This window comes from Centropristis striata, chromosome 17, assembly GCF_030273125.1.
Source record: "Centropristis striata isolate RG_2023a ecotype Rhode Island chromosome 17, C.striata_1.0, whole genome shotgun sequence".
Taxonomy (NCBI): domain Eukaryota; kingdom Metazoa; phylum Chordata; class Actinopteri; order Perciformes; family Serranidae; genus Centropristis; species Centropristis striata.
This window is the reverse complement of record NC_081533.1, coordinates 31,996,833-32,011,705: the sequence shown is the minus strand read 5'-3', so window position 1 is coordinate 32,011,705 and position 14,873 is coordinate 31,996,833. Positions and strand designations below refer to the sequence as shown.

The 14,873-nt window shown below is 40.3% G+C and overlaps 1 protein-coding gene and 1 long non-coding RNA gene across 3 annotated transcripts in view; one reads left to right on the top strand and one right to left on the bottom strand.

Moving 5' to 3' along the window:
• rbm46 (RNA binding motif protein 46) overlaps positions 1–14,873 on the bottom strand; it is an 80,548-nt gene that overhangs the window by 29,564 nt on the left and 36,111 nt on the right. Inside the window, exons 10-11 of one of the 2 annotated variants that reach the window (XM_059355153.1) lie at positions 7,477–7,711; positions 4,152–4,759 (exon numbers count right to left, since the gene is read on the bottom strand). The exons of the other annotated variant lie outside the window; for it this stretch is intronic. Of the exons in view, the coding sequence (XP_059211136.1) occupies positions 7,479–7,711 (233 nt within the window). The 3' untranslated portion in view covers positions 4,152–4,759; positions 7,477–7,478. Of the gene's footprint in view, positions 1–4,151; positions 4,760–7,476; positions 7,712–14,873 lie in introns of those variants that run through there. 2 annotated transcript variants of the gene reach the window in all.
• LOC131989821 (uncharacterized) lies at positions 1,292–2,307 on the top strand. Its single transcript, XR_009395991.1, has 3 exons — positions 1,292–1,428; positions 1,941–2,036; positions 2,187–2,307. It is a non-coding gene; the product is annotated as an uncharacterized LOC131989821 (long non-coding RNA).

Sequence of the window (14,873 nt, the reverse complement as noted above, 5' to 3'; positions counted from 1 at the left end):
GCCTCTTATTTTATATCCTGTAAATGTTGTTTTCCAAAATAAAAGGTTTAAAACTCTGGAGAAACTTTTTACCCAGTTTTATTCCTTCAGCTGCCTCTTATTTTGTTTCCTGTAAATGTTGTTTTCCAAAATAAAAGGTTTAAAACTCTGGAGAAACTTTTTACCCAGTTTTATTCCTTCAGCTGCCTCTTATTTTATTTCCTGTAAATGTTGTTTTCCAAAATAAAAGGTTTAACACTCTGGATAAACTTTTTTTACTCATTAATGATTCTTAAAGCAGTCAAAATCACATGCATTGCATCTAAAATTACTTCTTGTTTTGTTTCCTGTAAATGTTGTTTTCCAAAATAAAAGGTTTAAAACTCTGGAGAAACTTTTTACCCAGTTTTATTCCTTCAGCTGCCTCTTATTTTATTTCCTGTAAATGTTGTTTTCCAAAATAAAAGGTTTAAAACTCTGGAGAAACTTTTTACCCAGTTTTATTCCTTCAGCTGCCTCTTATTTTGTTTCCTGTAAATGTTGTTTTCCAAAATAAAAGGTTTAACACTCTGGAGAAACTTTTTTTACTCATTAATGGTTCTTAAAGCAGTCAAATTCACATGCATTGCATCTAAAATTACTTTTTTTCCCCCTTTATAATGAGCATAGAACATACTAGAATTTCAGCTTGTTAAATGTATAGTTGATAAACAAAAACTTGATGCAGTAACGCTTCGTTTTCCTCATAATTTCTGTGTTTTTTTCGAGAGGAAAACCATGAAAACGGACAAATTAGGAAACGGGGGGAAAAACACGTCTAATGGTGTTCTCTCCTCTTTCAGCTCGTCTCTTTTCTCAGCAAGTGTACTTTAAATTGGACTACAAGAAAGAGGTCTGCTGTAAAAACGGCTGAAATCGTTCCTCAGAGACAGTTTTTTTCCCGTTTCATCCTTCAGACGGCTACAACATCTACAAAAACAGCCGTGAAGTGGGTCAGCGGGAAAACCAGGACACCCACTGTTTCCTCTCTTTCTCCAACTTCTAGTTTTTTTGTCTCAGTTGACCAGAAGGAAGTTTCATCACGACGACGGCGAGTCTTTTAGAGAATTCGGAGGCATCAACAAACGGGCTGAACCTTGATGGCCAGCACACGGAAAATACCTTTATTTGATAAGTCTCTCTAAGCCTCCCCTCAGATAATAACTCAGGGACGGGTAAATATTCCTCTGGGGAGCAGAAGAAGAAGAAGAAAGATAACAAAGTAGCCGGGGAGAAAATGACAAAGAGGAGGACGGAAGAAAAAATAAAAAAAAGTTTATAAAGAAATAGAGATCAACAACGGGGATAAAGAAGAGACGAAGATGAAGACAAAAGACAAAAACATGAAGACAAAAAAAGGAAAATCCAAGATGAAGATGAAAATTAAGACAAAGACAAATTAATTTTAAGGTAAGAATAAGGTTTAGGTAAGAAAGAAGACATCGACAAAAAACAAGAAGTCTTAGAAGCCAAAAAGGACAAAGACCAAGCAGATGAAGACAACAACGTTGTCTGAGACAAAGGTGAAGATTAATAAGACAACAAAGAAGACAAGAAAAATGTAAAAGACAACAAGTATGTTAAAGAAGTAGACAAAGACAAAAACAGCACAAATAAGACAAAAACAAAAATGAAGGTAGAAGAAGACAACGTTGTCTGAGACGAAGGTGAAGATTAATAAGACAAAGAGACGAAGAAGTAGATGTGGACAAAGCAGAGGACGGAAGAAAACTAAAAAGTTTATAAAGAAATAGAGATCAACAATGGGGATAAAGAAGAGACGAAGATGAAGACAAAAGACAAACACGAAGGAGAAGATGAAGAACAAAAGACAAAAACGTGAAGACAAAAAAGGAAAATCCAAGATGAAGATGAAAATTAAGACAAAGACAAATTAATTTTAAGGTAAGAATAAGGTTTAGGTAAGAAAGAAGACATCGACAAAGAACAAGAAGTCTTAGAAGACAAAAAGGACAAAGACCAAGCAGATGAAGAAGACAACGTTGTCTGAGACAAAGGTGAAGATTAATAAGACAACAGAGACGAAGAAGACAAGAAAAACGTAAAAGACAACAAGTATGTTAAAGAAGTAGACAAAGACAAAAACAGCACAAATAAGACAAAGACAAAAATTAAGGTAGAAGAAGACAACGTTGTCAGAGACGAAGGTGAAGATTAATAAGACAAAGGACGTGATCAAGACAACAGAGACGAAGACAACAGAGAAAAGACAAACAGGAAGAAGGAGAAGATTAAGAAGAAGGTGGCTAAGAAGAGAAACTAAAAACTTGAAGACAAAACACAATCAAAGAAGATGGAAGACGAAAATTAAGAAGGCAAAGACAAAGACAAGGAAAGAGAAGTCTTAGAAGACAAAAAGGAAGGAAGATGTTGTCGACAAAGACGAAGAATAATAAGACAAGAAACAGACAATGACTAAGAAGACAAACAAAGACGACAACAAAGAGAGTACGTCGAAGAAGAAATAGAGGAAAACAACATGAATAAGACAAAGATAACGAGGCAGACAGAGAGAACATAAAGACGTGATGAAAAAGAGAAAGTAGTCAGAAAGAAGCAGACAAAGAGGAAGCAGTAAACCTTCCTCCTCCTCAGTCTTAAGCTCTCTGTGGCTGTGGAGACGAGCGGTGTAATGAGAGGATGAAAGGAAATCAGACTTTAATGTCGTGGAAAACGTTGTTTTTTTAATCTCTAAATCCTTTTTACACTCCCCGCTCCGTCTCTGGTGTTCACTTTAAACCTCCGTGCTTGAGCCTGAGGAGGTTAAACTGCTTCAAACACAGTCAAACAGGAAAAAGTTTCTAGTAAAAACTGTCACCGAGGAGACGATCGCTTCACCGTTTCTTTTAAGGTCCAAATATAGATTATGGCCGACTTATGGCTTTCATCTGGAAACGATTAAAACGGGTAAAAAGAGCTAAAATGAGCTTATTTTTGAGGGTGTTTTAACCCTTTGATGCACAACATGGGTCTAAAGTGACCCGACAGAGTTTTTATATTCTATATCTTTGCAATAAATTATTTTCCTCATTCAGTATTTCAGGTTTTCCTTAATTAGTTTGTTTTCGATCATCATACATCCTAATTTTATGTTTTCCTATTCATTTTTTAATAAAATCCCTTTTTGTGTCACTACGCTTCTAATGCACAACATGAGTAAAAAATGACTCAAATCCATTATTTAGCTAAGTAGCTTGCTAAGCCAACTACTTAGCTAACTTCTTGGCTAAGTATTTAGCTAAGTAGCTTGTTAAGCTAACTACTTAGCTAACTTATTGCCTAAGTAGTTAGCTAAGTAGCTTGCTAAGCTAACTACTTAGCTGACTTATTGGCTAAGTAGTTAGCTAAGTAGTTAGCTTAGCAAGCTACTTAGCCAAGTAGTTAGCTGTGTAATAATACAAAAATGTTTTTTCTTCATAAAGTATGAGAAGCAAAATGTGAATAATAATCTGTTGTTATCAATAACAAGATATTTAAAACATTCTTGGAATATCCAATCATAAAATAAGTTGATATAAAAGATAGAACACAGAAAAACACAGCAAGCAATAAATAACATGGGCAATGAATGCGGGTCATTTTTGACCCATGTTGTGCATCAAAGGGTTAAGGTCCAAATATAGATTATGGCAGACTTATGGCTTTCATCTGGAAACGATTAAAACGGGTAAAAAGAGCTAAAAGAGCTTATTTTTGAGGGTGTTTTAACCCTTTGATGCACAACATGGGTCTAAAGTGACCCGACAGAGTTTTTATATTCTATATCTTTGCAATAAATTATTTTCCTCATTCAGTATTTCAGGTTTTCCTCAATTAGTTTGTTTTTGATCATCATACATCCTAATTTTATGTTTTCCTATTCATTTTTTAATAAAATCCCTTTTTGTGTCACTACGCTTCTAATGCACAACATGAGTAAAAAATGAATCATATCCATTATTTAGCTAAGTAGCTTGCTAAGCTAACTACTTAGCTAACTTATTGGCTAAGTAGCTTGCTAAGCTAACTACTTAGCTGACTTATTGGCTAAGTAGTTAGCTAAGTAGTTAGCTTAGCAAGCTACTTAGCCAAGTAGTTAGCCAAGTAGTTAGCTTAGCAAGCTACCTAGCCAAGTAGTTAGCTGCGTAATAATACAAAAATGTTTTTTCTTCATAAAGTATGAGAAGCAAAATGTTAATAATAATCTGTTGTTATCAATAACAAGATATTTAAAACATTCTTGGAATATCCAATCATAAAATAAGTTGATATCAAAAGATAGAGCACAGAAAAACACAGCAAGCAATAAATAACATGGGAAAAAATGAATGCGGGTCATTTTTGACCCATGTTGTGCATCAAAGGGTTAAGGTCCAAATATAGATTATGGCCGATTTATGGCTTTCATCTGGAAACAATTAAAATGGGTAAAAAGAGCTAAAATTAGCTTATTTTTGCGGGTGCTTTAAGGTGACTGTAGGGAGCCAGAGAGGAGGCTGACACTGACATGTAACAGATGTTGAGAAGAGACACTGTGGAGTCTAAACAGCGTCTATCTTTGTTTTCCACATCAGAAGTGACAGAAAGAAGAAGCTGAGCGGGAATCGTCTCAGACTGAGCTTACATTAAAAATAGAAAGGAACCAAACAAACAGTCTGATGATAAAGACAGTCCTGCCTTTCCTCCTGCTTGTCCTTGGATCTTTTCCCTCACTGCTGAACCTCAGATGAGACAAGGGCTCCTGCAACAACACGTCACAGCTTTACATCACTGGATGAAACTTCTTTAAAGCAGGAATGCAAACATACACTACTGGTCAAAAGTTTTAGAACACCCCAATTTTTCCAGTTTTTTATTGAAATTCAAGCAGTTCAAGTCAAATGAACAGCTTGAAAGGGTCCAAAGGTAAGTGGTGAACTGCCAGAGGTAAATAAAAAAAGGTAAGCTTAACCAAAACTGGAAAATAATGCACATTTCAGAATTATACAAGTAGGCCTTTTTCAGGGAACAAGAAATGGGTTAACAACTTAACTCTATGGAGTCTTGGGCTATTTTGTCCATTTTTGAATTCTTTTCATGTCTTTGTAAGTCATTTTGTGTCTTTTTTTGGTCATTTTGTGTCTTTTGATGTCTTTTTTCGTCATTTTGTGTCTTTTTTTTGTGTCTTTTTTTTGTGTCTTTTTTTAGTCATTTTGTGTCTTTTGGTGTCTTTTTTTGTCATTTTGTGTCTTTTTTTGGTAATTTTGTGTCTTTTTTTTGTCATTTTGTGTCTTTTTTTTGTCATTTTGTGTCTTTTTTTAGTCCTTTAGTCCAACATAAAATGTGATTTTGAATCTTTTTTTTACTTTCAAAACACTATCATGCTCAATAAAGAATTTTAAATGTTGCAAATGTGCATTAATTTCAGAGTACACTGAGACATTAAACTGCATCATTTTCAATTAAATTCTGGAAAAGTTGGTGTGTTCTAAAACTTTTGACCGGTAGTGTAGGTATGGTGAAAAAAGAGAGAGCCTCCGAATTCAAATATGTTAATTGCCAAAAATCACACTTTTATGGTGAGATTTGATCACCAAATCAGACTCTCTGTCTTGTTTGCTAAATAAATATGAAATAAAATACAATTAACCACCCACAGAAAGCTGAAGAATTAACAAATGAATAAGTATATGAAATTATGTTTAAAGTCATGAAACAATAAGCAGAATCATCTGCTCTGAAATGCTGGAGGTGTGCTGGAGATACTGAACTCTCCCTTATAAAAATACACTATTTACAACAACCCTTGTTTAGAGGAGTTTAGGATAAACAACATGGATGATATTGAAAAAAAAAAATTCATTCAGCCACTTCAATGTAATTCGGCACATATTTTGTAGATAAATGTGAACTCATTTCAGTAACAGTGTAACTTAAATGACCAATTACCAGGTGATCCGTCACAATGATCGTTGTGTTAATTAGAAGGTTTTTTCAAAGGAGTTCAGGCGAGTATGACACCCAAACTCCCGTGAAAAGAGCAAGAATCGCCGAAAAGCGACTTGTTGGCATCCCTGTTAAAGGTCCCTCAAGTCCAAGCACAGAAATCTAACAACTGGGAAGGCACCCATCTGACTTTTTCAGATAGCAGTGGCGCAGATTTTAATGTTTTTAACAGGATCTGGTAGGTGCAAACGCTTTATTTTTGGACACATGTACACTACCGCTCAAAAGTTTGGGGTCACTAAGAAATGTCCTTATTTTTTTAAAGAAAAGCAGATTTTTTTTTAAAACTACAATAATAGAAATACAGTACCGTAATTTTCGGACTATAAGCCGCGCCTTTTCCCCATTTTTCGATTCTGCGGCTTATATAACGGTGCGGCTAATCTATGGATTTTTACAGCTAACGGCCACTAGGTTACCTCCTAAATCTATGGATTTCACAGGTTACAGTCCACCAACTTTAACTCTATGGGCTCTATGACCGGTCCACGAGGAGCGGCGGGCTCCAGCAGGAAAAGCTGGAGGCAGGTGTACGTACCAGATCGGCTCGGGGTCCTTCATATACTTTTAAGCTATTTTTCACTTGTCTGTGTGAAAAAAGAAGCTTCCTCAAGCAGCCATCTCTTTCCCCACAATCCCCTCTGCGCACCAACCCTTACATATGGTAATTAAACATTAAAACACCTGCGGTTTATAGTCCAGTGCAGCTTATATATGTACACATCATTCAATTTAGCTGCTGCCGCTTATACTCCGGTGCGCCTTATAGTGCGGAAAGTACGGTATATACATTGTTAATGTGGTAAATGACTATTAAAGCTGGATAGCGATTTTCTTATGAAATATCTATTATATATTGTCCTGTGTTCCAGTGGCGCATCGTGTTAATCCACGTTTATAGTGTTGAAAGGCTCATTGATCATTAAAACACCTGAGCATTATGTTGTTGCAAAATGTTTTGTGCTGATTTGAGAGGCAGTAAAATGATCCTTCCTCAGGCTGGCTGAGTATCTAGAGGTAAAGTTCTACAGGTTAAATTTATTATTTCTGCCCGTCGTTGTCTTTACTATATTTTCGATTCATTTTGTGACTCGTTTCATGAATAAAACATTTCATGGAAAACAACACAGACATTTTCTGGGTGACCCCACACTTTTGAGCGATTCTGACAGAAATGTCACAATTTAAAGCTGCCACCTGCAACATCAATCTACACTGTTGATAAATCTGAATTTTAAATCTTTAAGCATGCAATAAATGAATAAATACATTGTGTGTTTTGTTTGGGGCGGCTTGGCTGTGTTATCTTTATAATAAATAACTATTTTTATTTTTCATTTACCACCCACCGATTTGCCCTCGGGAACGTCTTGAACATGAAATTGGATTCATTTTACTATAAATGCAACAAAGCTTAAATCCAAGTGTTGTAGGCCTAAACTATGAATATCTGAAGTAATGTGTGCATCTCACCATCAGTAGAAAGGCGACTGGTGGCCGAGGTAGAGGCCCCGTGTTTGGGAGGGAGGAGGGCTGATCGGGGACAGAGAGGGGAGGGGAGGGAGGCTGAACGGGGAGGGCGGTGGAGGGGGAGGCAGGCAGGAGGCGAAGGTCAGCAACCCGGGACTGGTGGAGGGGGGCGGGCCGGAGAGCGGAGGAGAGGAGCTGCTGGGAGAATCAGAGGAAGCTGTGCTCAGGAAGGACGAGTCTAGAGGGAGAACAGAGAGGGGGTGAAGAGGTTAGGTCTAGATGGAAACCTAGATCTGCAAAAAAGTTTCACAAGACTGTCTGACAATTTAGCCTTTCTTTAACCCCTCAGGCCAACACCCAACTTTAACCACTCAAGATCAATGCCCAATTTTAACAATGCCCAACTTTAACCTCTCGAGGTCAACGCCCAACTTTAACCTCTCAAGGTCAACACCCAACTTTAACCTCTCGAAGACAACGCCCAACTTTAACCTCTCGAAGACAACGCCCAACTTTAACCTCTCAAAGACAACACCCAACTTTAACCTCTCGAAGACAACGCCCAACTTTAACCTCTCGAAGACAACGCCCGACATTAACCTCTCGAAGACAACGCCCAACTTTAACCTCTCGAGGTCAACGCCCAACTTTAACCTCTCGAAGACAACGCCCAAGTTTAACCACTCGAGGTCAACACCCAACTTTAACCTCTCGAAGACAACGCCCAACTTTAACCTCTCGAAGACAACGCCCAACTTTAACCTCTCGAAGACAACGCCCAACTTTAACCTCTCGAAGACGACGCCCAACTTTAACCTCTCGAGGTCAACACCCAACTTTAACCTCTCGAAGACAACGCCCAACTTTAACCTCTCGAAGACAACGCCCAACTTTAACCACTCGAGGTCAACACCCAACTTTAACCTCTCGAAGACAACGCCCAACTTTAACCTCTCGAAGACAACGCCCAACTTTAACCTCTCGAAGACAACGCCCAACTTTAACCTCTCGAAGACGACGCCCAACTTTAACCACTCGAGGTCAACACCCAACTTTAACCTCTTGAAGACAACGCCCAACTTTAACCTCTCAAAGACAACGCCCAACTTTAACCTCTCGAAGACAACGCCCAACTTTAACCACTCGAGGTCAACACCCAACTTTAACCTCTTGAAGACAACGCCCAACTTTAACCTCTCAAAGACAACGCCCAACTTTAAGCTCTCGAAGACAACGCCCAACTTTAACCTCTCAAAGACAACGCCCAACTTTAACCTCTCAAAGACAACGCCCAACTTTAATCTCTCAAAGACAACGCCCAACTTTAACCACTCGAGGTCAACACCCAACTTTAACCTCTCGAAGACAACGCCCAACTTTGACCTCTCGAAGACAACGCCCAACTTTGACCTCTCGAAGACAACGCCCAACTTTAACCTCTCAAAGACAACGCCCAACTTTAACCTCTCGAAGACAACGCCCAACTTTAACCTCTCGAGGTCAACACCCAACTTTAACTTCTCGAAGACAACGCCCAACTTTAACCTCTCGAAGACAACGCCCAACTTTAACCTCTTGAAGACAACGCCCAACTTTAACCTCTCGAAGACAACGCCCAACTTTAACCTCTCAAAGACAACGCCCAACTTTAACCTCTCAAAGACAACGCCTAACTTTAACCACTCGAGGACAACGCCCAACTTTGACCTCTCAAAGACAACGCCCAACTTTAACCTCTCAAAGACAACGACCAACTTTAACCTCTCAAAGACAACGTCTAACTTTAACCTCGAGATCAATGCCCAATTTTAACAATGCCCAATTTTCCCCACTCGAGGTCAACGCCCAACTTTAACCTCTCAAGGTCAACGCCCAACTTTAACCTCTCAAGGTCAACGCCCAACTTTAACCTCTCGAGGACAACGCCCAACTTTAACCTCTCGAGGTCAACACCCAACTTTAACCTCTCAAAGACAACGCCCAACTTTAACCTCTCGAGGTCAACACCCAACTTTAACCTCTCAAAGACAACGCCCAACTTTAACCACGCGAGGTCAACACCCAACTTTAACCACTCGAGGTCAACACCCAACTTTAACCACTCAAGGTCAACACCCAACTTTAACCACTCGAGTTAAATGCCCAACTTTACCCACTCAAGATCAACGTCCAGCCTTAACCAATCAAGATCAACCCTAACTTTAACCACTCGAGGTCAACGCCTTGCCGTAACCACTTTATTAGAGCTTTACAAACGCATGGTGACTATCTCGCCTCAACCTCAAGAGAAAGCAACATGGGAAGACTTTTATGACAAGATAGGATGACAAATTGAGACAGATGATGGAAGAAAAGAACGGAGCAAGCGCAGAAGACGAAGATGAAGGGAAATGATGGAAGAGAAGTACAGAGAGAAGAATAAAACAGGCACACTAGAAATGTTTGTATCAGAGAAGTAGCTCAAGTTAAAGTCAATAATTAGCTTCACAAAGCAAATTTCAAATGTTTGATGATAAGGGAAATGCATTTTTGTCGGGCCTCAAGGATACACAACACAGCTGTTAACAAGAAATGTCAGTGTGACATTATTGAAATAAATTACAAAATAACACTACAATGGTTCGAACTTTGGAAATCTTTTTTTCAAAAGCAGCTGAAGGTAGGACTGAATAGGGGTTTCTCAATTTCTCTAAAATCCATCAGAATGAGCTTTTGATTTCGACATTCTACCTGTATTTTTCCCTCCAACTCCAACTATTTGTGCGCACCGAAGAAAAAAAGGCACGACACTTCAAAGACGACAGAGCTGTGCTTACTGCTAGTCTGCAGCTGTACTTTTCCGACAGTGTGATAATAAAATTCAAAACACAAGATTTACTTCCGATAGTTTCTGTGACATGTTTACGCTTTCCCAGCAGCCGAAGTTTGGCATTGAGTTTTACATTACCCAGGTAAAAAGGAGCAGGAGGATTTATTTATTCTCTTTGGAGAATTATATCTTGGATGTTATTTTGTGGTTTTGGCTGATAATGGGGCAGGATCATCAAAGAGAAAAAGAGAAGAATTGACCAAAGAACAAAAAATGAACTGAGCCTCTTCTTAGAAATGTTATATAACTATATAAACATATAAATACAAAGTTCACCCTGATATTACAGTTATTAATCTAACACTGCCACAAATACATTATCACATCATTATGCATCCTGCAGCAACAGCTGTGTTTTAAAAAATTAATATAAAACAAGCTTTGACTTTCTTTTCCTCGCTTCCAAAACAATTGCACGCTCAGCCAGATGGAGATCTGTACGACACAAAGCGGTGGTCATGAAAACACTTCTGCTTCTGTCCACAGGGTCCATAAAATAGATGGAGTAAAATCACTGTTATTTCAAGTCGTGAGGCACTTCTGCATATTCATAATTTCATATTTGATATTAAGAAAAATAAGTGGAGTTTTCAGCGATGAACACAGATAAAGAAAGCAGCAGGGAGAGAAAAGAGAAGACTAGAAGACATGGAGGTCGAGCTTCATCTCTGCATATATTCAGTTCCCCCCGGAGCAGCGAGCACAATAAAAAATGGATGCGCTGTGAGAAGAGTTTGATTAAAAGCGTCCACCACAGGGTGGACTTCCAGTAGCGCCAGGCACTCCCAACTTTCCCTCTTCACGCTTTCAAAGTCACATCTCGTGTCCAAAAGAAAAGACATTTTTAATTGCGTGGTGGGTGGCTGGTGGTTTCACACCGCGGGGAAATAACTCATCCACTCAAACCTGCTTCCTGCAAGAAGTCAATTAAGAAAAACATTTTAACTCGGAGTCAGATTTCAGCCTTCTCATGTTCATTTTCTCACCCCATCTTTATTCAGCTCTTACTTTCCTTTTCACACTGATGTAAGGATTTCTCTTTGAATACCACATTTAACTGCACGGATGGTTGATTTGATGTTGCGCTTAAGTGCCATCCCCAAGAGATGCATTCAGTAAAACTCTGCTCTGCTCTATTTCCACAGGAGTGACTTTCATCACAGACCAGCTGCGTCTTACAGGCAAAGAACTGGGCCGAGCCTCCGGGTAGGGAACGTGAAGGCAATACGGAAAACCTGCATTCTGTCTAACGGCTAGCAGGGGGCGACACCACCGGTCTGATAGAGGTCTATGAGAAAATGACCCTACTTCTCATTTGATTTGTGACTTCAGTAAATATTCTCATAATGAGTTTATGGTCTCAATCATTAGATTAAAGTCTTCTTTGATACAGCATTATGTTCATTTAGTAAACTATTGTCCAATGGACAAAGTAGGTTAGCTTAAGAGCTTAAAATGAGTTTTTATGTTGTTTGTAAACATAAGAAAAGCCTTTCATTAGTCCCAAAGTGTAGGAATTTGCAGCTTTACAACAGCAAATTTTATCATGCAATAAGAAAGAAAAACTATGCTAGTATACCACTGAAGCAATAAAATGCTGCTCTACATTCATCAACTCAGAATGATTTATTAACACAGATGTTTAAATGCTGATAACTAATAACTCCATGATATCAGAGGAAGTCTTGATGTCCGTCCAGCTGGTGTGCTGTCACTCTGCCAGTATTATTTTTATTTTCAAAACATATGATTTGGAACAGAATTCAAGATCAATGACAAACTTTAACCACTCTGGGTCAGCGCCCAACTTTAACCACCCTGGGTCAGGGTCCAACTTTAACCACTCTGGGTCAGGGTCCAACTTTAACCACTCTGGGTCAGGGTCCAACTTTAACCACCCTGGGTCAGGGTCCAACTTTAACCACTCTGGGTCAGCACCCAACTTTAACCACTCTGGGTCAGCGCCCAACATTAACCACCCTGGGTCAGCACCCAACTTTAACCACTCTGGGTCAGCGCCCAACTTTAACCACCCTGGGTCAGGGTCCAACTTTACCCAGCCTGGGTCAGCGCCCAACTTTAACCACTCTGGGTCAGGGTCTAACTTTAACCACCCTGGGTCAGCGCCCAACTTTAACCACCCTGGGTCAGCGCCCAATTTTAACCACCCTGGGTCAGGGTCAAACTTTAACCACTCTGGGTCAGGGTCCAACTTTAACCGCCCTGGGTCAGCACCCAACTTTAACCATCCTGGGTCAGCACCCAACTTTAACCACCCTGGGTCAGCACCCAACTTTAACCACCCTGGGTCAGCGCCCAACTTTAACCATCCTGGGTCAGCACCCAACTTTAACCATCCTGGGTCAGCGCCCAACTTTAACCATCCTGGGTCAGCGCCCAACTTTAACCACCCTGGGTCAGCACCCAACTTTAACCACCCTGGGTCAGCGCCCAACTTTAACCATCCTGGGTCAGCGCCCAACTTTAACCACCCTGGGTCAGCACCCAACTTTAACCACCCTGGGTCAGGGTCCAACTTTAACCACTCTGGGTCAGCGCCCAACTTTAACCGCCCTGGGTCAGCACCCACCTTTAACCACCCTGGGTCAGGGTCCAACTTTAACCACTCTGGGTCAGCGCCCAACTTTAACCGCCCTGGGTCAGCACCTAACTTTAACCACTCTGGGTCAGCACCCAACTTTAACCACCCTGGGTCAGCACCCAACTTTAACCACTCTGGGTCAGGGTCCAACTTTAACCACCCTGGGTCAGCACCCAACTTTAACCACCCTGGGTCAGCACCCAACTTTAACCATCCTGGGTCAGCACCCAACTTTAACCATCCTGGGTCAGCGCCCAACTTTAACCACCCTGGGTCAGGGTCCAACTTTAACCACTCTGGGTCAGGGTCCAACTTTAACCACTCTGGGTCGGGGTCCAACTTTAACCACTCTGGGTCAGGGTCCAACTTTAACCACTCTGGGTCGGGGTCCAACTTTAACCACTCTTGGTCAGGGTCCAACTTTAACCACTCTGGGTCAGCACCCAACTTTAACCACTCTGGGTCAGGGTCCAACTTTAACCACTCTGGGTCAGGGTCCAACTTTAACCACCCTGGGTCAGCGCCCAACTTTAACCACCCTGGGTCAGCACCCAACTTTAACCACCTTGAGTCAGCGCCCAACTTTAACCACCCTGGGTCAGCACCCAACTTTAACCACTCTGGGTCAGGGTCCAACTTTAACCACCCTGGGTCAGCGCCCAACTTTAACCATCCTGGTCCAACTTTAACCACCCTGGGTCAGCACCCAACTTTAATCATCCTGGGTCAGCACCCAACTTTAACCACTCTGGGTCAGGGTCCAACTTTAACCACTTGTTAACCACTTTGTTCCATGCATGAAATCAAATGTTTTCTTCTCGAACATTGTAAAACCATGCGAGCGTTTTTAACAACTCAGACTCTGTAAATGTGAATGATTTAGTGGCGCAGATGTTTAAATGCTGATATTTAATAACTTCAATTATATCAGAGGAAGTCTTGATGTCCGTCCAGGTGGCGTGCCAGTAATTTTTATTTTCAAATATATGATTTGGAAGAGAGCTCCTGAAACATACAACATGTTGTTCCTGCAGCCAGGCTTTGCTGGATGCTGGCGCCGGCTGCGCTGTGATTGGCTCAGAGGGAGCTCCAGATGGCACGAGTTCACACTCCGAAACCGTTTCACAGCAGCTGTCAACAACAATACACAACACAACACGCTGCCAAAGCACTCCCTCACTGCTGCTTTCAGGTGACTTGGTAATTAAGGTGGCTGTGAAGCCTGCAGGGAGGAGAACTTCTGAAAACTTACTGCTTCAGCAAAGGAACAACACCAGGAAAATGAAAGCAGGAACAAGATTTCCTCTCATCGTGAGTTACTTCAGATCTAAGCAGGCCAACTCTTTCCTTTATGTGCAGCATAAAGCAGCAGAAGCAGAAGAAACAATAATGTGAATGTGAATAAATGATGGTGGTTGAGTTGAGACTATAAATGTAATAATGCAAACACATTTTAATGTGCCGCTGTAGCTGCAGGCTGCTCAAACATGTACAGCTCCGTATGAATACAAAGAAGGTAAAATGTATGAAAAGCATGAATAAAGCGATGGTCCTTTAACTACTTTCTGAGGGCATAATTAACATTTCATAAAATCTCATTTTAATTGTACAAACAACAGTCAAGCAGTTAAACTCAACAGCGTTATATTCAAACGCATTGTTTGTTCTGCTTTATGGCTTTAACTAACACTTTTTCTTCACTCTGCTGCATTTTAAAAGGCTGGCAGTAAAAAAAAAACAAACCTCCTTCCACCATTTTAAAGTAACACAGTGAAGACATAAAGAAGCCTTTCTTTAATATTACACACACTGTACGAACTGGAGGAGAAGTGGTCACGGGGCAGTGGTTCACAAATGTCAAATCAGGGGGAAAATGTGATAAAATGTCAGCTTTTATGCAGAATACAACTCAAGTTACATCGTGTTGTA